The sequence below is a fragment of the Populus euphratica genome, unplaced genomic scaffold, assembly GCF_000495115.2.
Source record: "Populus euphratica unplaced genomic scaffold, PopEup_1.0 scaffold24.1, whole genome shotgun sequence".
Classification (NCBI taxonomy): Eukaryota; Viridiplantae; Streptophyta; class Magnoliopsida; order Malpighiales; family Salicaceae; genus Populus; species Populus euphratica.
In genome coordinates, this window is record NW_011499893.1 from 793,588 (window position 1) to 819,104 (window position 25,517).

At 35.4% G+C, this 25,517-nt stretch overlaps 5 protein-coding genes across 6 annotated transcripts; 1 reads left to right on the forward strand and 4 right to left on the reverse strand.

Annotated features, from left to right (window-relative positions):
* Nucleotides 1-49: 49 nt before the first annotated feature.
* On the reverse strand, nucleotides 50-9,554 carry ABO6 (DEA(D/H)-box RNA helicase family protein). Its single transcript, XM_011034639.1, has 19 exons — nucleotides 9,145-9,554; nucleotides 8,706-8,860; nucleotides 8,502-8,589; nucleotides 8,168-8,401; nucleotides 7,897-7,992; nucleotides 7,396-7,584; nucleotides 7,099-7,258; nucleotides 6,877-7,007; nucleotides 6,173-6,343; nucleotides 5,660-5,932; nucleotides 4,965-5,159; nucleotides 4,395-4,598; nucleotides 3,686-3,755; nucleotides 3,439-3,587; nucleotides 2,928-3,236; nucleotides 2,779-2,838; nucleotides 2,314-2,466; nucleotides 2,113-2,223; nucleotides 50-1,217 (listed from the first exon to the last, which is right to left on the reverse strand). The coding sequence occupies exons 1-19, from the start codon at nucleotides 9,385-9,387 to the stop codon at nucleotides 744-746; spliced, it is 3,465 nt and encodes a 1,154-aa protein (XP_011032941.1). The 5' UTR covers nucleotides 9,388-9,554; the 3' UTR covers nucleotides 50-743.
* Nucleotides 9,555-12,316: 2,762 nt separating this feature from the next.
* On the reverse strand, nucleotides 12,317-13,858 carry LOC105131600 (inactive protein RESTRICTED TEV MOVEMENT 2-like). Of its 2 annotated transcripts, XM_011034641.1 has the most exons (3): nucleotides 13,523-13,858; nucleotides 12,752-13,428; nucleotides 12,317-12,715 (listed from the first exon to the last, which is right to left on the reverse strand). In XM_011034641.1, exons 1-3 carry the CDS (start codon nucleotides 13,686-13,688, stop codon nucleotides 12,473-12,475), a joined length of 1,086 nt encoding a protein of 361 aa, XP_011032943.1. In that variant the 5' UTR covers nucleotides 13,689-13,858; the 3' UTR covers nucleotides 12,317-12,472. The 2 variants fall into 2 exon arrangements, with proteins under 2 accessions (XP_011032943.1, XP_011032942.1); XM_011034640.1 differs by having other exon boundaries at nucleotides 12,317-13,428; nucleotides 13,523-13,857.
* A 1,233-nt stretch (nucleotides 13,859-15,091) lies between these two features.
* On the reverse strand, nucleotides 15,092-16,386 carry LOC105131601 (uncharacterized). The gene is made up of 2 exons (XM_011034642.1): nucleotides 16,101-16,386; nucleotides 15,092-16,011 (listed from the first exon to the last, which is right to left on the reverse strand). The coding sequence occupies exons 1-2, from the start codon at nucleotides 16,198-16,200 to the stop codon at nucleotides 15,293-15,295; spliced, it is 819 nt and encodes a 272-aa protein (XP_011032944.1). The 5' UTR covers nucleotides 16,201-16,386; the 3' UTR covers nucleotides 15,092-15,292.
* A 586-nt stretch (nucleotides 16,387-16,972) lies between these two features.
* On the reverse strand, nucleotides 16,973-18,554 carry LOC105131602 (inactive protein RESTRICTED TEV MOVEMENT 2-like). The gene is made up of 2 exons (XM_011034643.1): nucleotides 18,262-18,554; nucleotides 16,973-18,096 (listed from the first exon to the last, which is right to left on the reverse strand). The coding sequence occupies exons 1-2, from the start codon at nucleotides 18,374-18,376 to the stop codon at nucleotides 17,081-17,083; spliced, it is 1,131 nt and encodes a 376-aa protein (XP_011032945.1). The 5' UTR covers nucleotides 18,377-18,554; the 3' UTR covers nucleotides 16,973-17,080.
* A 3,461-nt stretch (nucleotides 18,555-22,015) lies between these two features.
* LOC105131604 (lysosomal beta glucosidase-like) lies at nucleotides 22,016-24,810 on the forward strand. The gene is made up of 9 exons (XM_011034644.1): nucleotides 22,016-22,238; nucleotides 22,357-22,561; nucleotides 22,751-22,841; nucleotides 22,940-23,085; nucleotides 23,200-23,443; nucleotides 23,528-23,632; nucleotides 23,731-23,913; nucleotides 24,026-24,230; nucleotides 24,329-24,810. Exons 1-9 carry the CDS (start codon nucleotides 22,016-22,018, stop codon nucleotides 24,808-24,810), a joined length of 1,884 nt encoding a protein of 627 aa, XP_011032946.1.
* Nucleotides 24,811-25,517: the final 707 nt, after the last annotated feature.

The window sequence follows — 25,517 nt, forward strand, 5'->3', positions numbered from 1 at the left end:
TTCAGTTTTAAAATTCATCTTCAGACCACAAATTTATCGACGCAACTCGTCAGACGAGGCCAAGCCAGGCCAAGCCATATTTAATAACTACGGTAGAAACTACTCTCGCCTTGCAGGTATGATCGATATCTTGGCTTGGCTAGAAACTACATAATCTCATCGAAGTCTGTTCATTCCTCTAACCCGCTACAGGTTCTAAAAATAAAAATCTAATGAGAAAAATCACCCCACAACCTCCCTGGCCCCACCTACAACATGCTTTAATGTTACTTTAATGTTACTGCTACATGGGAAAAAAATTTCTCTTCAAGCTCAATACGTACAAATTCAAGAATGACTGTTCCAATGTTTCTCTTTGTCTTAGTTGCTTGGCTACATTTTCTTTCCCTTTCTTTCTTGTATACAATTTCACAGTCCATACCCGCATCAACTTTACTAACCATGTGCATTGGCTTGGGGTCGTGATCCTCTGCTCCCATAGGAATTTGAGACTTCGATGGATGGTCTGTACGGATTATCAGGTTTCGTCTGCTGTCAGGCCAAGCATCGAGAGGCTCATGGTTGACTCTCCTCATCAGCATGTCCATATAGCCTGTATGCATCCCTTCCTTTCATTGTTTCTCCCCCAGCTAAGGTGCTGGCCCCCGGACTGTCAAAAGGTCAACGATCAAGTCTCGCCATGTCCTTGTCCCAACGTCTTTAAGCCAATTCAGCAATTCCAAGAATAACAATGGATAGCCAGATCAACCAGGGCCACGCTGCTTTGATCTACGACGTTTCCCAAGAAGCTTGAGCATGTTATCAGTGACATCAGGTTGGGAGTCGTCATGCTCATTTTGATTATTGTCCGATGTATGGGTTAACCAGGCCAGTGCTTCAATAGCAGCATCCCTCTCTGCTTGTTGCTTGTTTCTCTTGGGCTTCCCCACAAACTGCATTCCCTTGAATTCAACCAGTGCCCTAAACTCATTCGTCTTAAGGTGCTTTGTCTTGTATTTTGGAGGGGAGTGTCCAGCTCTCATCAGAAGGGTTTGTAGCAAACTTTTTGGATTTGCTCCGTCTTTTGTAAATCTGTCATTATCATTAGTTACCTTAGGCTTCCTGCTTTCACGACCAAACACAAATTTTCCTTCACATTGATCTCCTGATACCAGGTCTTCAACAGCAAGCATGAGGTATTTTCCTTCCTTGAGAATGTCAAGTTTAGGATCTTGAAGCTGCATCATCACAAGAAGCTCCTTATCGCTCAATGAAACAGATGTTACTAATAAAAAATCTTTACAGTTTTGAGGTAGATAGGTTAAACCCACAACAATGTTCATGTATTGGATATGTCAATCACATCCACAATACAAAAACTCAGAGATACTCTACACGTAAATAATATCATCACACCAAAAGAGATGTGCTCATGAGCACAGTAACAATGAAAAGAATATTGCATCCTCTGGCAAACAACCATTCAATAAAAAGATCTTGACAAGTACATTTTTGGGAGCTTTCAATGCAAATAGTTGCAGAATGGAATAAACTTTTTTTTTAAAAAAAAATAAAATTCACAGTTCTAAACACCATCAACATTACCGCATCTTGGATCAGTGTTATAAGATCTGCCTGGCCAGGCAAGTCAAACCGGTGACCTGACGACCAAGGACCTGGCCTGTGAAAAAACCAGTTTTGTTTTGTTTTTTTGTTTTTTTTTATACCAAAACAATATCATTTCATGATTTTTTTTATTAAAAAAAAAATCAATGCTTGAGAGGTCAACACCCAACTTGCAACCCAAGCCTTGGGCCAGGTTCAGGTTGACCCCGGTTCGGGTCTTACAGCTGTCTTTAATTGGTAAGATCTGAAAGGGGAAAAAAGTGGTCACAGGATTTTGGAAAACATATAGATGATGCATGTTCATTCAGTAGTTTACCTTCTGCAGGAGCGTAACCTCTAACAGCTTGATAATATGAATCATTTAACAAGCACAGAACTAAGAGGGGTGTTTTATTTTAGTAACGGAAGGCGGAACCTCAGAAGATGAAAAACTAGGATTATGTATATGGCTAGTTGAAAAATGGAACATAAAATTATTCTCTATACTAATCATCTTTCCCAACTCACCTTCTTCTGAATAAGCTTATCAAGTTCTTCATTAAGCTTTAGAAAGCACTCTGCCAAATTATGATCCATGAAGAAATCAATGTATCCGTTCAACATTTTCAGATGCCCAGCCTGAGCACAAGAAAATTACTGATTATAAAACTCCGCAAGTTCAATAGGAAAGGAATATCATAACTATCAATAGAAAAGAGCTAAAATTACCTGTGCTCCACAAGCAAGTGCACCACCAAAAAGGATCAGTATGGAATCAGATACACCAGTGGAATCACGTATGAAAACTGAGTTGACCTTTACTTTTTCACCAAAGACCAGCCATGGATAGGGAATTGTCTCATAGCGTGCATTCACAGAATTCTGAAGCAGAACCATCATAATTATCAAATACTCTCGTGGACAATATAAGAAACTTTTACAACATGATGACAGGAAGTCAAGAAATAGCACGCACATATACACTTGGCAAGGGTCTAAAATTTTTCTAGTTACATACCTTTCACATTTCAAGAACTACTCAGTTAACAGGCAAACACAAATGCACAAAAAGCAAAGTGATCATACAAGCTAAATGACTCAAACTCAAACTCAGAATTTATGCATCAAAGCATGCATAACAACCATTAGTTAAAAAAGACTAGTCTGGCACATTAGTTTAAGTTTCGCACTTACAGCATATAGAGAAACTTGGCCATCATCCATTGTTTTGAAAGACATGGATGTTTCTCTGTGCTGCGCACAAAGAAGAAAGAGCAAAATGTATCATCTATCGAATTTCTTGATGAAACACAGGATGTGCATTTGAAGCAGAGAAACATTACCACTACTGACGCAATTCCAGGATAGAGGCCAGAGCATATAATTGCACGAACCAATGATTGGTTGTGACTTAATTTGTTGTGGTTGTTTGTATCTTCTTCTATTAAGCCAGCATCTTTTAAAATGAAGTTAAATTGCTTCCTTAGAGAATGAATGGCCTGCAAAGTTTGTGCAGACAGGAAATTTCTCCAGCAATACTCATATGCTGATCCTTCTCTTTCAGCTTCTTTCCATCCTTCATATGCACGTACAAGAGCCATATGATCACTGTAGTCTTTTGCAGAAAATCTAGACTTTGCTGCCCCAGCTAACTAAACCAAAGATAGAATAGTTCAGCTGAAAATAAAGCCAAAGCAGGAAATCTAGAACTTGGAAGCATAACGCTCAAACATATAGGAAAATGCTCCAAATGCTGATTTATAAGTCTCAAAGGTGCATTGATCAATAACAAGATTGTTAATACAGGAAAATGCACAGGACACTATTGTTAATACTTAATTGCACTGTACTTACATCCTTTTTGTCCTGTGGCAGAAGGAAAGGATCCCTGACACTGAGCCCGGACACTATTGTTAATATAGGACCAAAGCACCGAAAGATGGCACCCATTATTAACATTTTACCCAGCTTGGGATCTACTGGAAGCATTGTTAAATACTTCCCTGATTGAAAAATAAAACAGAGGAGTTTAATAATTATAGCTAAGAACTAGAATATAAATAGTAGAGTTCTTCTCATCTCTAAGAATCAGCAAACTGACCAAGATTTGTCAGATTCTCCTTCTCATCTAATGCACCAATCATCTTCAGAAAATCAATCGCATTTTGGACCTGTCATCCATGGAACTTGTCAATTTGTACAATAGACTAAGAAATGAGGTTGCAAATTATTTGCATTATTGATACTTGTAAAATTGCAAAACGGAAAAGTGGAAGCCCTTAAGTTATGCATGCAGCTTGCATTATCTTTTGCAGTGTGTATTCATTAATTAGTGCATGAAAGGGGGCGATAAAAATATAGTAGGAAGTAATGTTCATCCATTTTCCCCTTGTACATTTTCATTAATTATTTACAGATGTTCTAGTTAATGGATTACTTTCTACAACAATCAAAGACATGAACCATTAAACAATTTCTAAAATGATTGTAGAATCAGAAACCAGGTGGTATGCAATTTACAACAAATTTTTATGGTGAAAAAAATTAGGTGGTCACAATAACTCTAAAAAAGGTTGGGTAAGCAAATCTTGTTGAGGAAATTGAATGTGAGCTAAAATTGATCAATTGCAGCACAACATCCTCTATAGAGAGATGTTGTCATCAGTTGTATGAGGTCTCCCTTGGTAGGCCCCCTTTACTTGAAGTTTATTCTCCGTCTTAAAGGTTGGCTCAATAAAGTTTCAAAGAAGAATATAGGCCAGCATCCAGGGGGTAACATGGAAATAAGAAATTGTGTCGACAACACTTACAGCCAATGGTTTTGGTGGCTGGAGAGCAGCTGACAAGAATTCTCCTATGCTTCCAACCTGCAAACTCTTTATTTGCAAGCAAAGAGAGTTCAGGGGAGTCCTCAAAAGTTCAGGAAGTTGATATTCAGCAAAGGCTTCATATACACATCTTGGGTATAGGTGGTAACATTCGCCTGGCTGCACTCGGCCAGCCCTACCCCTTCTCTGCAACCCATGAATAGCCAAAGAAGATTATGTCGTTGATGAAAAGAGACCAGGAAAATGGCATAGATCAAGATGAAGCACAAAAGACGATAACAGATTCAAATAAACTCATAATCAATTCAATAATGCATGCCACCACGTGGCAACAGTGCATCTTAAACATTCGTATAACCATCCCAGGCTGCATGAACCCCTCAAGCTTCACCAACTATGTTTCCAGTGAAGAAAATACCACCCATACATTATATAAACAGGCATTCCACACACACTCAAGTGAGAATAGACTATTCCCTTTTACAGTTAGAAGCATGCAATATGGTAATAAACCTGATCAAACAAATCCAAATGATGTCAAAGCAAGCTTACTTGTCGAGCAGATGCTTTTGATATCCAAGAAGGTAGCAGACAAGGTGTGTTGTTTAAAGCATCATAAGTGGTTTCTTTTGCCTTCCCACAATCAACGACAAAAACTACATCATTGATTGTAATACTTGCCTCTGCCATATTTGTTGCAAGAACTATTTTACGTACATTAAGAGGTGGTTTCTCAAAAATCAGTTTCTGCATAGCGTAAAAAGATGATAAGTAATATGACATGAAATCAAACACTCCAAATGATATGCTGAGCATGAACACTGTAGCATCCTCATTTCACTGTAGTTATTTTAATAATGTACTGGTATACTCTTTTCTAACCTGGAAGGTTAATAAACATGATGATTGCATATGTTGACACTAATTATGAATTGGGCAAGTTTCTGGAACACCCATTTTTCAGTGGGAGATATCCTACAACATCATGAATTATAATCACTCCTGGCCTCTTACATTTTTTTTTTTTTTTGTTTAACTAGTATAGGTGCCTCAAAGGGTCAGATCTGCATTGAGTAACTTGCCCAATGAGATAGACCGTGGAAAGATAAACGCTCCCTTCAAAGTGGAAATTAACATTTATTCTAGCATCCAGTTAAGTCTAACCTTGACCAGAACAGGGGAGCTTTTAGGATTTTATTTCCATTCAAAAAAACTAACAAGTATTAACATAAAACTTAAAAGACTACCTGTTCTGAGGTTGCCATAGAACCATGGCAAGTTAGAAGCAGAATTCTGTTAGGATCACCCAGGAGAGGATGTGCTTTAAGTTGATCCCTCAAACAGCTAATATCCTCCCAGCCAGTCATGAATACTAAGACAGCACCTGGTCGTTCCTTCCGACATATATGGCACAAAACTGCTTCAATAAGGTTAAATCCTATGCAATCAGGCATCCAGTGTGCCAGAGAGTCACGTGCTCTGGAACTATAATTGTCAAAACTTGAATTATTAAGAGCATCCTGTCCACAAACAACAAGAACAACAGTTCCCCAACAAATTAGTTTCTGCAAGTGCAGTAGATAGTACTCTAGCAAATAGAACTAAAAATACCATTTTACTCCAAAAGTAGGCTAATGCACACAAGAATGAGAAATTTTGGAAAATTTACAACTTTGTGTTTCAAGTCACTAGTCAAAAAAGTAAAATGAAAGTAGTATGATAGTAATAATCAACAACAAGTCTTCAAGAGACTGTCATACCTCAACAAGAGTAGTGATCTGGTTTTTCCTTTTTCGTGGTGCCAGTTGCCTCTGTGTCTTCCACATTTTCTCTTGGCCATAATCATCAATTTGATTGAAAGAAGTCAACTTATATCCGGTCATTTCCAGTACATCTTCTAAAAATTGTGCCCTCACTGGATATGTAAAGCCCTGGTAAAATACATGAACATTTTGAGGACCTCATTGTGCAAGCTATATCTCTATAACTGAGGACATTTCTGTTCCAAATAACCAGATGTAACAATTTTGAAACCATGTAGCCACAAAAGAGGATGCATGCTTTTGAATGGGCTTCATCAAAATAGAAACATTTTGAAGGTGCAAACATATATTTTCTCATGTTTACCAGCATTGGAAACTGCAGTATGGTTTTCACACTCTTCTGCTTGCATGCACAAGCCATATTTCATAGTATGCAGTTACAAACCCTGAATATTTCTCTCGGGCAATTTTCGTTGTTAAAAACTAAAGTCCAAAACCAACGATGTCAAAATCACTTCAAAACAAATTGCACAGCCAGCTTAAAATACAATTTCCAAATCAAAGCCCATGGATACTTGAAAAAAAAAATGAAAACTGATTATTAAAACAGTTGATGCTCACATCTCATCACACCAACACCAGAATGCTTTAAATACCAACAAATAAGTGTATATTAATAAACATCCCTGCTTATAGCTTACCGGAATATGAATAGTTGGAGCTCCTCCAAAATAATTGGAAAAGAGTTCCGCATTCAAAGTGGCACTCATTAAAATCAATCTCAAGTCCCGACGACGTGAAAGAAGATCCTTGAGCACAATCAATAGGAAGTCTGTTGCAGATAAAATGTAAGACAGAAAGGAAGAAGGTAGAACAACCTCTTGTGAGGAATAGCTGACAAACTAAACTTATAATGAAGTTACCTTCATTCATGCCTCGCTCATGAATTTCATCCACGAAAACATGGGTTATGCCATTCAAGTTGCGGTCACTTAACAGGCGTCGAAGTAAAATTCCACTTGTACAAAAAAGCAGATGTGTGTTTCTACCTTTCACACCCTCTAGTCGAACTTTATAACCAACCTAACAAAAAAATCTGTTGTGGTATAGCAGCGAGAGAAAAAAGTTTTCAAATGAAAAAAACAAAGAAGACTATCACGTTAACAAATCTAGTCTTTGTGTGTGCAATATGTTAGTGTATTGAGAGAAAGAATGCTCACTGCTTCACCAAGAGGTTCTCCTCTCTCCGCAGACACTCTATCTGCAACAGCCATAGCAGATATTCTTCGAGGCTGAGTGCAAATTATGCTACAGAATGCTCCACGCCCAGATTCTATTTCTGACTCCAGTATATATTGAGGAAGTTGAGTGGTTTTCCCACATCCAGTCTCTCCAGATATCACAATGACCTGCCAGTAAGACAACTAATTAAGAATAAATTTAGGAAAGGTAGACATTTATTACTCATACGCCATCACCATCAAAAGGTTCCTCTTCTGGTTTGATGGCCAAAAGTGTGAAAATAAAAGAGAAACTGAATAAAAGTTTAATGAAAATAAATCTTGACAAATTGAATGAAGTATCAAACATATGGAAATCAAGAGAGGACAGATTAGAAAGTTCTCCAAACAAAAGCAAAATAAAAAGAATTTATCTCAATGAACATTGCATAATCTTTAAGCTCATAGCCGAAAACAAGCCAATGAGTTGTATATTCAGACCTGATTCCTTGCTATTGCTTGGAGTAACTTCTCCTTTTCCTGGAAAGCAGGTAGAGATTTCCTAAAGTCCATCATTTTTCTGCCCTCAGGTGATTCCTATGAACCAAAGACAGTAAGTACAGAACATAATCAGAACAAGACACATGGTTTTTATCGTCCCCACCCCTTCAAACATGTGCTATTGATCAGTTTACAATGCTAAGGATGTACTGCCGATGACACTTAACAAATTAATAACAAAGATCACAGTATGAGAAAACAACAATCATACCCGCCAAGCTCTTTGCATGTTACGCATTCGCAAACTCCTTCTCTGAAGAACCCTTTCCATCACAGAGCGGTCTAGAAATGAATCTGGATTCTCATCTGGACTCATATTTTCAATCTGATTGATGGATGCATCATCTGCATTACCACCAACTTTTCCAACACTTAGTTGAGTTCTATCAAGATGCTCCTGAAGTAAACCCTCAACCCTCCTTTGCAAACTTAGGGGGATAACCACCTGCACAAATGGAAAATTAAAACTCCAACCATCCAGCCTGACAAAACATCTAGAAATAACATTCATACAAACTCATTCGAAGAGCTTCACAAATCATCACCTCCCTTTGTGGCCGCTTATCATCCAAATCAGGCCTGTAGTTAGGTAGAGGAACCTTGCTTGCAACAACCACTTTTCCATATAGTTCACTGATAAACAACGAAACACGAGCAAGACCTCAATATATCATTTCACAGTCTCAGTCCACTACGGGCACACAAAACAAATTTACTGAATAACAAAAAGCAACTGCTGCCTCCATTACCAATAAAGTCCCATCCTTCCAGCAAGATTTGAAATCTGCTCATAGTCTCTCCTGTCTTTTCTATCTCTAGAAACAATCTCTTGGTCTGTTTCACTGCGCAATAGCAAGCTGAGCTTCCATTTCCACTCATCAACATTGGCCACAGACGAAGAAGCCTACAATTAATAACAAAACACCATCTTAGACAACCAAATTTCCCAACCTCTTGAGAGTATAATCAATCAGTTCATATACACAACAAATCAATTGCACTAATTCCCCCGGAAAACATAAAAACTATCACATCCATCCCACAATCAACAATAATACTCACAACCCTTCACATTTCTAGTTGATTAATCACCATTTATTCATTCAAATCCCAATATTTTACACCAAAAATAAAAAAATTACATTCATAACCTAATAAAACAAATGATAGAAAAAAGAAAAAACAGACCTTGTGGTTTTCAAAATCACACTCGTACTCGTCATCGGAGAACTGCTCTACTGCATACCCACAAAAACCACGCTTTTTGGTCACTAAAAAGCTGGTTTCATTAGAATTATGTAGAAACAAAAGCAAACTAAATAAAGGGTGGTTGTTTTTATTGCTGAAGATGGCATAGGAAAACGACTTCTTCTTGGCGGTGGTGCTGCATCCCAGAAGGAAACTTCTTAGCACAAGCTTTGTACTTTGCATATTTTAATTGATAATATACGAAGCAAATTCATTGCTTTTTGTGTATTATCGAAGGTTCAAATGCAAGACAAACCATTTCAAGGCACCATGTAAGCCACCCGTCTAGTTGAGGGAGGGAAGGGGAGAGAAACTGGCTAGTCATTATAATGGCTAGCTAGGGAGTCTACAGTGGAACAGAACGAACCACGGCTTTTTAACTGGGGAAACCTAATCTAGTCCTTATAGTATATACAGATTCGTCATTGAGTATCAAAACAAATGCTTTTATCAATTGGGTCCTGAATATTTCATATATTTTTCAATTGGGTTCTTTTGTCAAATTTCTTTTTTTTTGTTAATATTTTACATTTAATTCACATATTTAAATTTTTTGACAGAATTGTTAAACACGCCTCTCAAGCTAAATAGGAACTGATCGTAGCTACGTTTTACAGAAAATAAAAAGGAAGGTATGTTGGAATTTTGTTTTATTAACACGGTTTAATTATATTATAGATGAAAAAAAAATTAATTTTAAAGAATTTTTAATTTTTTTAAAATTTAATTCTTAATTTATAGTGTGGTTTGTTAGAGATTAATAATAGTAAGAATTAATTTTTTAAACTCTTAACTTCTAAAATTTACTATAAAAAGAAAAATGGAGAAAAAGTTTCTAACATTATTTTTCTCATATTTTATTTTTTTCGCACTCTTTTCCACTTTATTTTTAGTTTTTTTATTTTTTTAGACTTTGATTTTTTTATCCCAAATCTAGAATTTAAGTTCATATTTTATTGAGAAATATTTAAGTTATTTTGTTTTAGTTTAAAGATTTTATTTAAAATATATATATAAACTAAGAAGATGTTATTATAATCTTAAAAGACATAATACAAATGTTTTAGTTGCACAAGAATTTATTTTTAATAACAATAAAATATTAATTATTTTAAAATATTTTAAAAAGTAAATATTTTTCTTTATTTTTAATTTAAATATATTTTTTATTATTATTAATATGCTTGCTAGAACATTATATGCTAAAATTTTGTTATTATTTTTGTGTTGAAAACATGTTTATTATTAGTTATATTTTTACATTTTTATGGTTTCTAACAAAAATATATTTTTATTTTTATATTTTTTTATTATAATAAATTAAATATTTTTATTCAGTAGTCTAATATAATATAACATAGTTTAACAACATAATAATATCTAGTCAACATGTTATTTATTTAAAAAAAAAATTAAAATCATATTTTTTTTATTGAACAAATCAACCTGGCCAGCATATAAACATCGGCAAGGTTTAGCCGAATCAGATTTATTAACTATGCCTTTGAAGCCACAAAACGTGTGGTGTGGGATCTGATTAATAAAATCACAATTATAGTTCACGAATCCACTGGTAGCATTTCAAGATTTTCAAGAAAAAAGTTTTTTATTATTATTTTATTTTACCTCTTCTTGTATAATATTATTTATCAAAATAATTTTTTTTATTTGATCTATATTTTTTTAATTTCATTTACATCTTTTTTTATTAGGTTTATTAAAAATTAAATTTTATTATTTTTTAATTTAATTTTTTTATAAAATTATCATAATATCATGATATAACTTTAAAAATTATTAAAAATTAAAAATTAAAAATTAGATTAATAATATCATAAATTAAAAATTATTAAATTAAAATTTTGTAAATTAGATTAAATTGGATATAACTTTATAAAGTTATCATAATATCATAATCATGATATAAATTAGATTAATTTAATTTTTTAATTTATTTTTTATTAAAAAATAAAATTTATTATTAAAAATAAAATTTCTTATATAACTTTGTTAAAAAAAATATAATGTGATCTTAAGCTAACCCGCATGCTAAAAATCTAGTCTCTGGACTAAAGTTTGAAGGTGTTATAGATGCCGAAAGCTATAGCCTAGTTTTTCTGCTGTCCATGAGTCACTGGAAGTGGAAAAAATGGAGGAATTTTTTTCTGAGTCTATTAAATAATAAAATTATTTCAGTGAGTTATAGTGCAAATTTCTTTTTCTGTTTTATTTTTTTTATCCATATCTCTCTTTTAAATCCATAGAATAATTATTGATCCGTAGTATCTAACTGCTAAAAATGTTTTTTTTTTCCGTCCAACAAATTAATGTTAATTAAGTTCTGTTTTTTTTTTTTTTGATTTTGTAAATCATCATCTTGTTCCGTTAAGTGTGAAATTTATCAAATCATATAAATTTATATGTTTTTTTATTAAATTTAAGTTTTTTATGTTCTTACCTTTTTTTTGAATTCCCATTCTTTTTTAATTTATGCTTTATAATTTTGTTTATAGATTATACGCAAATCTCTAATGTTTCTCTACAAGAAATGTGGAATTGAAGTTTTTTAAGTATGCAATTTACTGAATCATGTAAATTTATTTATTTTTTATTGAATTTAGTTTTTTATGCTCTTATATTTTCTTTATTTTTCTCATTCTTTTTTAATTACGTTGTATAAAAATATTACAATTCACGGTTCTCTACAAGCAACGTGGAATTGGGGTTTTTTTGAATAAGGATGTCAATATGAAGTACTATAATTAAAATGAAACTATTTAAATGTGGCTACTGAAAAATAGATAATTTTTGGAGGCGCAATTGGATTTTTTTTTTTTTGTAAATATAATATTTTCAATTTAATTTGCATGTTTTAACTTTTTAAGCTGTTAAACGCGTGGTGTGGGAGTAATTAATAAAAATTACACTTTAGTCCCACACACACCTATGGTTTCAATTGAATCCTCAAATTGAAAAGTAAGCACTGTTTTTTCTGATTTTTTTTTTAATATTGCTATATCTAGTACACATCTCTATTAAGAAATAGCATTAAAAAAAAAAAAGAACTGCTCTCAATTAATGATAAAACATGTTCCATTATTTATTTAAAAAAAGATGAAATATGCTCATATGAAGTATATGTGCTCAAAATATAATAAACATGCGATCTCAATGCTTGCATTTCAACTGTTCTAGAGATGCTTTCAGATATAGTATTTATTGATACTGCCATATTTTCATGCCATAGTCCTGTTCTTGGAACATAGCTTTAGATCTTGCCAGATGAGCTAAAAATGCTATAGAAATGTGCTCCAACTGCCATAATTATTGAAACTGCCACAAAAATATTCACTATCAGTTGATTTTCATCATTCTTCATGTCCTCGTCCTTGTTAGCAGAAGCTCTTGCATTCTCTGCATCCTTGGAAATATCCTTGTTAGACTTCTCTTTATCATCACCAGCAGCTGTCGCATTCTCCTCCTCCTCGTCCTTCTTCAGGACAACACTCTCAGCTGTCTTTGGCTCCTCACTTTTCTCATCCTTTTCCTCTTCCTCTTCCTTTACCAATGGCTTTTCAACAACTTTCTCAGCTATCTTTGGTTCCTCACCTTTCTCCTCTTCTTTCCAAGGCTTTTCAGCAACTTTCTCTTCCTTTTCCTCTTCAACACGCTTCCCGTTTGCTTCATTCTTTTCTTTCTTTTCGGTGACAATTTGATGAGCTTTTTCACCATCTAACCCTGTACTCTTCTCCTCTATTTGTTTTGTGGTATTAACCAATAAATCAGCTTTTCGAGGAGCTTCATCTTGACCCTTTTGGGATACCTCTTCTCTGGCTGCCTTTTGGGGGCTTAGAGCTTTAACATCTTTCCCTTCTGTTTCTTTGGAAAAGGTGGTTGAGGTTCTCCCTGAAGGAGTCTCTTCTCCATTCTTCTCAGGCTTTGGTTTTCCTGTGGAGTCTTGAAGCCCAGGATCCTCCTGGCTAGCTGTGGCCTCTAATTCTCCAGTATCAGTACTTTTTACAGCAGGAATGTTTTTCGGAATCCTGATGATTAGGATCCCACCAGCAAAATCCAATTTCGTTTGGCTCAGGTCACAATTTTTGGGAACGGTGTGAGCTGTATTAAAGCGACTGCGCATGTTATTTGCGAGTACACGCTCTCCATAAACTCTGATAGTACTTTGCAGTTCGTCTGCTGTAACAATTACTTGCTCTTTCAAGAATCCTGCATAATTAACCACACTTTTTCAAGAAAATGCAAGGTTTAACCATGAAGATTTAAAGCTGAATTTTAGGCAATTAGATAATCAGAAAGTTACCAGGAAGATATACAAGTAAAACTAGAGCTGCATCTTCTTCCTTCCATTCTGTATTTGGCTGAAAATTGGTTGTAAGACTTTGAGAGGTGCTGCGCAAAGGTAGTCTGCGGGGAGGATTATATGCTCTGGGCCGAAAACCAGTGTATCCACCTCTTGGATTCATCATGATTTTTATCCCTCTATCTCTTTTGGTATTTTTAATAACAAGAAGTGGAATTTTTCGCTCTTAATTAATCTGTTGGCTACAATTTTCTGGCTTGTATTTATATTACAAATTTTCGGATTGTAAGTTGGTTTTGAGTTTTCTTGACAGTATGAACATTTGGTTGCTTTGCTTTTGTAAATTGGTTCGATGATCCCTTGGCCATTATAAGGCACAACTTCCTTCACAAATAAAGGAAGGTTTCTTTCTTTGGCATGTAGTCTATCCAATCCATGGCATAACAATTACAACGGATGATGATTTAAGAACCATCAGCATTGTACTCCAAAAAATATTCCACTGCTGTACAATGAGAACTGAAGTAAAAGCCAAAATTTTGTGCCTTGGATATCGAATTTATTATCCAGCAAGAAATGCGATTCTGTGGCATTGGTCTTCAGTAGGGCAATAGAACTCAACTGACTTTGCGATGAAGTCTTTTGAGTGAATAACCTGCTCTAGTATTAATATATTCATGTTTCCTAATCACCTTCCAGTCCAACCAATATTGATGAGGTGACATGAGACCTTGGATGGGTTGAGGTTCAGACCGAGTTTAACAAATAACGGTCTGATGATACCACATGACACTTAGGCTTTGTTGGATCTGTCTTATCCCATTGATGGGTGCAGATCCTTAATATATAGTGAAAACAAAGGAATTCTGATCTGTAGGTTACGTTTAAAAGGATGTCTCCATGGTATTGTCTTATGTTAAAAAGGGTTTTTCTAGGTCAATTAGCGTGCTAAACATTGACTGAGAAGTTAAAAGCGATTATCCTGAGGCCAGGGAAGCGATCCAGGTCTCTATTTTTTAGAAATTTGAAAGCCATTTATGACCTCCTTCTCAACATTGCTTGGAGGGAGTGGAGCCCTTTCAGTAGTTGGGGTTTCTTCTTCAGGACCAGGTTGTCTGGTGGTTGCTTTTGGAACTTTAATGATGAAAGAAAAATCCAGCCTGAAACCTAGTCTTCATTTTATTCACCTTAAAATTTTCCGGAGCAGAAAAATCTTGATTGAAAACTACTATTATAAGCAAGTGGTCACTCTGCAAGAACTTGAAAGGCATGGAAGGAAGGCGAAGAAAGCACTAGTCCCTGCTTTTCTTATTAAGATATACGTAGTATGTCGTAATGACTTCTCTTACACCTTGAGAGAATGCAACATAAACCATTCCTTGCTTTCCAAATTGTCTGTTTATAGTATCAATTTCCAGGACATTATATGTTTAAAGCTTTGAGAAGTTAAAAATCATGATCCTGATGCCAATTGATGCATGTGGTCTAGGAGTCTAGCTCATTGTTTATTCATAGATAAGAAATTTGTAGCCATAGTTTGTCTCATCTATGTTAAGAAATGGAAGAATAAAGTATTGTAATTATTTTTTCTTTTTCCTTAAATTGATTAAACTAGAGATGAAACCTGCTTCGAATACAGTGTAAATAGCTGCTTCATTGATGCCACCAAGCTAGTCATGGGGCATGCTCATGCACAAGAAGTACATGTGGTGTACATGTAGAAGTTAGATGTATCAACCCAACTTTTGCTAGTCTTGATCATCTCTGTATTCATTCTGCCTTCTTTCCAGATTGGCCATAGATGGTATAGAATACATAAGCTCCAATTGCCAGGATCAAAGAGAGTATGGTGAATTTTTCTACTATATATAGCCTTTCAGTCACCACCCTCGTTACATTGTGATTCACAGACGTTCCAGAAGAAGAACTTGCATTCTCCATATCCTTTACCTCCCCTTCCTTCTCTTGAACAACACTTTCACCACTCTTCTCCTCTTCCTTTTGATCACCAACCTGTCCTATAGTGCTTTGTTCATCTACTTGCAGCTTTCTGGTAAATTCTAATGGGAAATTAGCTTTTGAAGGAATTTGATCTTGACCCTTTTGAGACATCCATTCGCTCATGCTTTTTCCACCTTCAACATCTTTGGTTTCTGTAGTTTCTTTATCCACAGTTTGTTGTCTTGCAGTACCATCTCCACTCATTTCAGGCCCTAACCTGCTTGTATTACTTTCTTGCAGGCTTGGATCCTCTTGTCTTGATGGGGCCTCTAATGCACCGGTACTAGCTTGAGCAGGAGTTACTTTTGGAACTCTGATGGTTAGAGTTCCATCATCAAATTTGGTTTTTGCTTCATAGAGGTTAAATTTTTCAGGAATATCCTCGAAAAGTGTATCGAAGTGCCAGTTTTTAAGTGCAGGATTACTGCAGACTCTGATATAATGTGATGGTGCTACTATCCTACAATCTATATGCTTCTCAGCAAAACCTGCAGAGTGCATAATTTACCAACAAATAAGGTTACAAAATATGCATGACATGATCAAAACTAGTTTAAGAAAAATATTTTTAACGTACCATGTAGATGAACAAGCAACGTAAGAGCTTCATCTTCCTCTATCCGTTCCGTTTTCGGTAAAAAAAGCGATCGCGTTTGGGTAGGATTACCTTTTTCCATAACAGTTTATCAACTAATTCATCTACTCATAGACCTTTTTGATTTTGATATCCCTCGATGTGCCTATGTTTTAGGGTTTTTTCTTTTTTTAATGAATACGCTGACAGTTGATATTTATGGGAGGATTGCAAGGTAGTTTGGTTTTGAGTTCTCTTGACAGGGAGTCTATTCTTTCTTTGTTGCTTAGGTTTCCTTAAAATGAGGTTTTAGCTTTTGTCCCTCTATTTCCTGTGTACAAATTAAGGACAGGGATTCTCTACTTGTCCTGTAGGTCTTTTCCAAGCCTTCCGTACAGTTTTTTGAACATCAGGCCTTTCATAAGTGTTAAATTGAAAGAAATACCCCCCCAACTATACACAATCCTTAATTAAGCCTCCAAAGTTTAAAGTTAATAATTTTTACCCTTAAATTGTCGAGCATTACCCATTATCACCATCATATTTTGGTGCAAAAATCAGAGGGTAATAGAACGTGGCAAGTGGCAACAAATAAACTCATCTGTGTTTAACTGATTTTGGAAGAATCACTTGTCATGAAAAATGAAAAAACAAGAACAAAAACCATTATTTCAATTGGAGTTTGTGTGAAATAAGTGATTTATTTTTTTAATTATATTTTTCCTTCAAAGGCTGCATATAGTCGAACCGAAGTTATTAAATTATGTTGGATCCATGACCTACTCTAAGTCCTAGATATTACAGTTGAATGAGTTTCAAATGCTTTTGATTTGTAATTAGAGGATTTGAAAGAGCAAATAAATAGTTATTGGAGGTGAGGAATTTAATCATACAAGTATTCGAGGACTAGATTTTATTGTAGTAGTTTACACAATGGGTTTAAGTAGTTGACAAATGCAATTTAATGCATGATATTGCAAGAATTAGTCTTTGGAAGTTCCAGATGATCGATAGCTGTAAATCATGTAAGCTCCAAGTGCTACAAGCACGAGGACTGCCACACCCATATTCACCATTGATTGCCCCTCTTCACTTAGCTCCATGGTGCTAAGTCCTTTCATGGTCTTCTTTGCAGCAGTTGCAGCTACATTCTTCACTTCCTTGACTTTGCCAGCAACATTGAAATCCTGCTTTGTCTTTTCTTCAGTACCAGCACTAGCAAATCTAACACTATTTTCTTTGTCTAATTTGTCCAAAGCTCTAAGAGAAGCGGTTTCACCAGCGAACATTGATTCTTTTCTTTTCTTGCTACTTTCATCACCTTCTGTTGCCAGAGATTCTTTTCTTTTCTTGATGCTTTCCTCTTGTTCAAACAAAGTCTTCTCCTTTACTGATTCTGTTGGCAGCTTCTTGCTTACTTCACCTGTGCTTTCTTTCTTTACAACCATGGGCTTTTGGTCAACTGTTTTAGCACTGGAGACCTGATCAGTCTTTTCATCTGTCTGCTTCATTGTATCAGTAGTCGAAACAACTTTGGGTGGGGCTTCAGCTGGACCCTTTTGAGACTTTTGATCTTTCAAGGCTTCTTGAGGGCTTAGAGCTCCCACCTTCTGGCCATCTGTTTGTTTTGGGCTAGAAAAGCCTGCAGCACCCTCCATACCCTTCTGTGCCTTTGTCTCCATTTTAGGTTTCTGAGAGACTTGAGAAGTAGTAGTCTTCTCTGGTAGGGCATCTTTTGAAGGCAGCACAGCCTCTTTGGTTCCCCTTGCTTCTTCTTTGGGGTGAGATTTTTTTATGGTAGCTTTAGCTTTAGGCATTGTAATGGAAAGAATTCCATTATGAAACTTGCCTTGAATTTTATTCACCTCACAGTTTTGTGGAACAGGAAAAGTTTGATTGAATCGACTCCATTTATTATAAGAAAGTGGTCGTTCTCCGGTAACTCGAACAATTCGGGAGGAATGAACATAAGTGATCTTCAGCTGCTCCTTTAGAAAGTCTGCAAAATCAGGAAAAATATTATAAGAAAACTTATGTCTCTTTAACACCATCCTCAAAACTTCCACTCATCCTACTTCTGAACCATTTAAGACATTGCGAAGTTAAACCACGAACAATCGTTTGGCACAAGTTATAAAGCCTAAAAATAGATGGTAAAGCTCACCAGGAAGATGAATGCACAGAACATTTTCCCCCTCTTCTTCCTTCCATTCAGACTTGGGTTGAAAATTCTCATACTGGATAGCATCATATCCTCCAATGCGTGTCCTCATGGCCATTTCTATTCCTCTCTTCTCTTTGGTTTTCGTAATTTAGTAGAATGTGTTTGGTGAAGTCATGGTTAAGCCTGTGTTTTTATATAGGCCTGACACAATGGAGGATCGCTAAAGGTTGTCCTTTTAGACTTTCTTAATCAGGAAACTATTCTTTCTTGATTGATTTAGTTTCTGAAAGTTTCATGAGATTTCAAGCATCCCATGATCATGTATGAGGTATAACCTGCTTAAGAAATAAAGCTGAAGTTCTTTGTTTGCCCTGTACTCATTAGGTTATCCATCCTCATTTCTCAACTCATCTGAAACAAAATTTCTTAATCATAAAATACACAAAACATGTTTTACATGCAGGAGAAATACTTCAGATGGAATTAATAAAAAATATCGTAGCAAATTTGGAATTGCTTTGGCATGAAGCATATGTATCCTGTCAAAGTCTTTTAATTTCAGAAAAGTTACCTGAATTCCTTGAGCTCAGAGACATCTCTGCTCAAAGGCTTTCTTCGACAAGGAATTCTGTTTCGGCCGCACCTTTTGACCCTTGATGAGAAAAGGATACCTGGCATTTGATTTCTCTGTAGGTTACGGCGCATGAGCTTGACAGAGAGCAAATGATTCTTCCATAACCATTTACCAGCATCCAGAGAGACATCTCTGACAACCCAAGAGACGGGTTCAGGAAAGAAATGAAAGGGGGAGGCAAAGAAATGCGTGCAGGAAACAAAAGCTAGAACTTAATTGTCTGAAAAAAGAATAACTTCATGGCCTAGGAATATTGATGCTTACTTTTACAGATTTTTCTTCTAAAGAATCTTCCTGAAAGGGTTGAATCATGAAAAAAGAACTAGCAGATAAAGAAGAATGGCTCTGCTGAATATTCTGACAGAAACAAATAGAGACTTAGACAATAAGTCAGCACCATAAACAAAATGGGCTTCAACTAAAGGAGTGTTAGTAGAAGAATTGGCACCTGAAGAAGAGAAAGTGCTCACTGGGCTGTATCCAGCTGCCTTTATCTGCATGAGCTTCCAGTAGGGAATCCTTCCTGTGAGAAGAATTCCATAACCTTACCTCCAAGGATAGCTAATGTTCGAGCACAGTTAGCTGACCCGACCTTGGTGTGTGGGTTTGCTGGGACCCAAAACGAGGTTGTTTTGGCTAATTTTTTTAAGAGAAAAACTAAAATGATGATGTTGAAAAAAAAAAAATTTAAAAAAAATCTCTAGAGTTAGACCCGACTGGATCTCACCTGCCAAATTTGACCATGTTCCAAATTAGATTGACATGAAACCTTGCCCTCTCAAGCTAGGCTAGGTTTAATAATTATGAGTTCATGCACTCAATAATTCTCTGTAACTCGCATATGCTTCAGAGTCTGTCTGAGAAGTAGCCTGAAACAGCATAGAACATAGAATCGAATGCATTAACACCACTCCATAAATCAAATCTAACTGGCAGAAAATAATTAACATGTCCTTTGAGAAACAAAGTTTCTTATAAATTAAATTTAAGGGGAAAGGAACATGTTTGTCCCCCAACTATAACATGATTCTCAAACGGATCCCCAAAATAATAAATTCTCACATGGATTTCCATTATCCAACTAACCCCACATCTTAAATTTATGATAGAAACGGTATTGTCCTCTTTATGATTTCAAAAGAAGAAATTTTAACGCAGCCAGGAACAAAGGATAATTCGACTTGTTATAAATCATAGTCTTTAAAAATTGAGAATACAATAACTATAAAAAGTATAATTTTTAAACCCGGCTTGGTCTGAAACTCAAATTTCAGGTATTGATTGAGTTATTGCGTCAGCCGAGTTAATTTCTGTTTTAAAAAAATTAAAATGATATTATTTTAGTAAAAAAACAAGATAAAAACAAAAACTAACAGATTATAACAGAGTTTTGAACAGGTTTTACCGGACTGGCTGGGTCACACCAAATCATGACTTTTTTTATTTTTTTCAAATTAACCCAGTTCCAGCCCCGAGTCGACCAGCCATGGGACTTTTTGTATTTTAAAAAGACATCTAAAATATTCTATTTTCATATATCCAAGTCTCATTTTATGATCTTTTATATAGAAAATACTAAAATATTATCCTAGTATTACTAAATAGAAAAAATAAAATAAGAAACCATTCCCTTCTAATAAAAAAAACTAGGAAAGCATAATAATTTAGAGTATAAAAAGAAGAATAGGAAAAAAAATGAAATTCCTAAAAAGAAGAAAAAGATAACCAAGGAAAATATTTATTTTTTCAGAAAATCATCACATTTTTAATATGATGGTGAATTTTTAGCGTCCAATAGATGATGGACTTAATTGGGAATTATTTTTGTTTGAGGATCCAATTGATAATTGGAAGATAGCTAGTACACATATCTGTCCTGCCCCAAATTACTATCCCTTCCATGTTAAATTGTTTATGCTGAGCTGACACTTTGAAAGCTGTGGCCAATCAAAAATTAAAATAGGTTGGATTTGCAAGATTTTTTTCCCTATCTTATGAAATTTTTAATTCATAAAGATAAATAATATAATGAAGACTCGAAAATAAAAAAAAAATCACTACCGATATGTAAAATTAGCACAATTACACCCTTAATAAAAATATAGATCCCAGGACTCGATAATGAAAAAAATTAGTATTTCTAAAAAAATCTTGCAATTCTCACTCCCATTTAATGATCTCTTTTATCTCCTCTCTACTCATTGTTGATGTAAAAACCATTTCATAATTTATTTGAAATATTATATTTTTTCAATTATGACATGTATAAATTATTTTATTTCATTAATTTATTTTTAATATGTGCTATTTTACTATTTTTTAATTAAAAAACTCTGTTAGTTTGCTATTTTTTTAATTACAAAATTCAACTTTTATCGGTAAATTTTCAAATTAAAAAGGAATCGCATCCACAAAACTTCGGATTTTTATCATTAAAAATACATGGATTTCCTGATTTCTTGCTAAAAAAACCTTCAATTACCAACCCTCCTTACAATAGTAAATAATATCGGGCTGTCAGTGACTTAATGATTGTGTTCCGGTCTTGAGTTCCTATCATATTTAGGATAAACGCTTGTCTAAATCTAGTAAATATATTGCCTTATATATATGCATCCTTTCTCTTCTTCCAAATCAAAATCCTCATAACCTATTCAACTATTTTTTATTTCCCTTTGCATGCGCCTTGTAAGTTTCTCTCTCTCTCTTCCTCTCCTTTCTGTCTTTGAAAGAGAAACAATTTATTTTTTCTTCACTCATTTTGTATCTCTTTTTTACTCTAAGATAGCAGTGGTTTTTTTTTTTTCCTGTTTTTTTCGCCTGGTCTGTAATGTTTGTTTTGTCTTTTTAAGGATGTTACAAAATTTGGTCAAAATCTTTGGACAATGTTTGAGAAAAATAGGATAGTTTCGGCTGGTTTCATGGTCCAAAAAAGATTCCATCGGATCAAGAAAAATGATTGACTTTGCCTTTTTGAGAAAGACATGGAAAAATGAAATTCTTATGAACATGTTCTCCGAATCTCGCTTAAATTTTAGAATTTGAATTGATTATTTGACTATGGTTCATCTAATTCACAGGTACAGTGGTGGAACTTGGAATTATAGTTAAAAAGCTAGTATGGCCAAGGCATGGATCACCCTAGTGGGGCTATTATTTATATGTTGCTGGTCATCTACAATGGGAGCTGAAGAACATGTTCTATACAAAGATCCAACGAAGCCAGTTGATAAAAGGGTTAAGGATTTGCTAAAAAGAATGACACTTGATGAGAAGATTGGACAAATGGTCCAGCTTGAAAGAACTAACATGACTGCTGAAATCATGAGAAAATACTACATTGGTATGACTGCAGAAACCCTAAAAATGCATGCACATTGCTCATGTTTTTCTGCATTTAAAAGATTCTCGAGGCCTAATTAAAGTGCGAAGAACTAAATAATTGGTGTGATTAATTATAGGGAGCTTGTTGAGTGGAGGAGGGAGTGTGCCAGCTGATAGGGCTTCTCCAAAACAATGGGTTGATATGGTGAATACGTTCCAAAAAGGTTCTCTATCAACCCGTCTTGGCATCCCAATGATCTATGGAATTGATGCAGTCCATGGCCACAACAATGTTTACAAAGCAACCATTTTCCCTCATAATGTTGGCCTTGGAGTTACCAGGCAAGTTCACATAGATTTGTCATAGGATCTGCGGCAGCTTTGATACCATGTTAGAGATAGCGTGTTTTGTGTTTTGTGTTTTTTTCTTTTTGTATATATCTTCTGGTGTATTCATGAGAAGTTTCTTTAGTTTTCACATTGTTTCGCCTTGGATTTGAACCTGAGCTGATACCTTATTGGATGTTTCAGGGATCCTGCCCTTGTGAAGAAGATTGGTGCTGCAACCGCGCTTGAAGTTCGAGCAACTGGAATTCCGTATGCTTTTGCTCCATGCATTGCGGTAAACTAATTAAGCGATTAATCTCGATCCCAGAATTGCTACGACTCAAATTTTCCTTTGATCTTATCGTGCCACATATCTATCATTGCATTATGCAGGTCTGCAGAGATCCAAGATGGGGCAGGTGTTATGAAAGCTATAGTGAAGACCACAAGATTGTCCAAATGATGACTGAGATCATCCCTGGTTTACAAGGAGATGTCCCTGCTAATTTTCAAAGAGGCACCCCTTTTGTTTCTGGCAAGTAAGAACTGATATGGCAGGCCTAATGCGTTGTTTTCTTGATCAAGCATACACAGATTCTTCAGCTCTATCTCCTAATGACGTCTATATTTTGCCCTTTTCTGACACCATGTAGAGACAAGGTTGCAGCTTGTGCCAAGCACTTTGTTGGGGATGGTGGCACTGTCAAGGGCATTAATGAAAACAATACCATAGTTACCCATAACGAACTCTACAACATCCACATGCCTGCCTATTTGAATTCACTTGATAAGGGTGTTGCAACAGTCATGGTATCCTATTCGAGCATCAACGGCTTAAAGATGCATGCTAACCGTGGATTGGTTACCCGTTTTCTCAAGAGGAAACTCAAGTTCAGGGTAAGACACGGATTCTGGAAGATCAAGTTATTGAGTTGATGCACATGAAACATTGTATCATGTATTGTTGCTTGTAAATTTCAGGGTTTTGTCATCTCAGATTGGGAAGGAATCGACAGGATCACCTATCCACCTCATAAGAACTACAGTTACTCTATTCTAAAGTCGGTTAACGCTGGCGTCGACATGGTGTGTTACTAACCATTGTTCTCAGAGATTACATGCTTGGTTATTGATGTTAATTTCACCAAGGAGCAGATATCTGACATAGGTTTTGTATGATTCAGGTTATGGTTCCTTACAACTACATAGAGTTTATTAATGGTTTGACCGATTTGGTTAACAAGAAGGCCATTCGCATTCAACGCATAGATGATGCAGTTAAGAGAATCTTGAGGGTCAAGTTCGCAATGGGTCTCTTTGAAAATCCACTTGCCGATTACAGTTTCGTTGACAAGCTTGGAAGCAAGGTGAGTGTGAATTCTGCCAGGCGGATGAGGCCTGTGTTTTTCACTGACCACTCCCCTGAAAATGATTCTGAATGACCAGATTGGGTTAATGATATTTGCTTTCTTTCTTCAGGAGCATAGAGAACTAGCCAGGGAAGCTGTGAGGAAATCCCTTGTGCTGTTGAAAAATGGAAAATTTGCTAAAAGCCCTGTGGTGCCTCTTCCTAAGAAAGCAAGCAAGATCCTTGTTGCTGGAACTCATGCTGACAATCTTGGCTATCAATGTGGTGGCTGGACAATAAAATGGCAGGGACAAGAGGGAAATAACCTGACTGCTGGTATATAATAATCTCAACTCACTTCCTGTTTAGCATCATATTGAAATATTGTGAATACAAAAGGCAGATGCATGATAGAATTTGTAACCCTTGAGCAGGCACCACCATCCTTAAAGGCATCCAAGCTGCCGTTGATCCAAGCACTAAAATAGTCTTCAAAGAGAATCCTAAAGCTAAATACGTGAAGTCCCAGGGCTTCTCCCATGCCATTGTTGTTGTGGGCGAGCCTCCATATGCAGAGACAGCAGGCGACAATCTGAACCTGACGCTCCCAAATCCTGGTCCGGAGATAATAAACAACGTCTGCGGAGCTGTCAAATGTGTTGTAGTCATCGTCTCCGGTAGACCACTAGTGATTGAATCATATGTTCCAAAGATTGACGCTCTTGTGGCAGCATGGCTTCCAGGAAGTGAAGGCCAAGGTGTTGCCGATGTTCTATTCGGCGACTATGGATTCACTGGCAAGTTGGCTAGAACTTGGTTCAAGAGGGTCGATCAGCTTCCAATGAATGTTGGTGACAAGCACTACGATCCACTCTTCCCATTTGGTTTTGGCCTTGAGACTAAGCCTTCAAACTAGATTCTTTCCTCAATCTTCTCCATACAAGCTTTCGTGAGACCAGGATTCCTTGCAAAGTAAATCATTGCAGTTGATCCCATTGGCATCTGTCTCTGAAGACATTATTTTTTTTTTAAAAAAGAAGAAATTTGGTTTACACTTGTATGGTCAGATCATGACTCTCCATAATGATCAATACTGGATTATGGATTAGAATAACCGTACTTTTTTTTTTATTTACCAGTAAAATTGTGGAACCATTTAATTTCTAGCTGCATAAGTTTTATTTAACGATACCAATGTTTTATATCGTCTATGAGTTCGAATGTGCACCAACATCTCTTAAAGAGTCCAGTTACATTACGGATTTGTGTATCATTTTGAATGCTTTGGACCATTTCTTAATTTCTTTGACTCCCCTTTTCATACTATAATTTTTGTTTCTAATTGAAAATATTTTTTTTATTAATCCATGTCTAAAATTAGGGATGACAATTAAAATTCAGGGGATGGATTTGTTTATATTTTTACTTCATCTATTATTTATTAGATAATTTTTTTAAATATTTATATTTTATTTATCAAGTTGAGTTTTGAGTACCGTATAAATATTTATTGTTCAACTATTATTTAATATTAAAAAAATTAATAAATACTTGATATATATATATAATAATTTTTGGTTAGGTTGGGTTTAATAATAGTTATATATCAAGTAAGTTAACTAT

Bases quoted from the DNA above. Each gene is read 5' to 3' on its own strand.
- LOC105131602 (XM_011034643.1), bottom strand. From the start codon at position 18,376: ATGGCCATGAGGACACGCATTGGAGGATATGATGCTATCCAGTATGAG. The intron at 18,097-18,261 runs GTGAGCTTTACC...CTGATTTTGCAG, and splicing joins TCTGTGCATTCATCTTCCTG to ACTTTCTAAAGGAGCAGCTG.
- LOC105131601 (XM_011034642.1), bottom strand. From the start codon at position 16,200: ATGGAAAAAGGTAATCCTACCCAAACGCGATCGCTTTTTTTACCGAAA. The intron at 16,012-16,100 runs GTACGTTAAAAA...TGCACTCTGCAG, and splicing joins GTTGCTTGTTCATCTACATG to GTTTTGCTGAGAAGCATATA.
- LOC105131600 (XM_011034640.1), bottom strand. From the start codon at position 13,688: ATGATGAATCCAAGAGGTGGATACACTGGTTTTCGGCCCAGAGCATAT. The intron at 13,429-13,522 runs GTAACTTTCTGA...TTAATTATGCAG, and splicing joins TTTACTTGTATATCTTCCTG to GATTCTTGAAAGAGCAAGTA.
- LOC105131604 (XM_011034644.1), top strand. From the start codon at position 22,016: ATGGCCAAGGCATGGATCACCCTAGTGGGGCTATTATTTATATGTTGC. The intron at 23,633-23,730 runs GTGTGTTACTAA...TGTATGATTCAG, and splicing joins TTAACGCTGGCGTCGACATG to GTTATGGTTCCTTACAACTA. The intron at 23,914-24,025 runs GTGAGTGTGAAT...TTCTTTCTTCAG, and splicing joins TTGACAAGCTTGGAAGCAAG to GAGCATAGAGAACTAGCCAG.
- ABO6 (XM_011034639.1), bottom strand. From the start codon at position 9,387: ATGCAAAGTACAAAGCTTGTGCTAAGAAGTTTCCTTCTGGGATGCAGC. The intron at 7,993-8,167 runs GTATGATTGTTG...TTTGGTTCATAG, and splicing joins ACATGCAAAGAGCTTGGCGG to GAATCACCTGAGGGCAGAAA. The intron at 3,237-3,438 runs GTAAGTACAGTG...TCTTTGGTTTAG, and splicing joins TGCCACAGGACAAAAAGGAT to TTAGCTGGGGCAGCAAAGTC.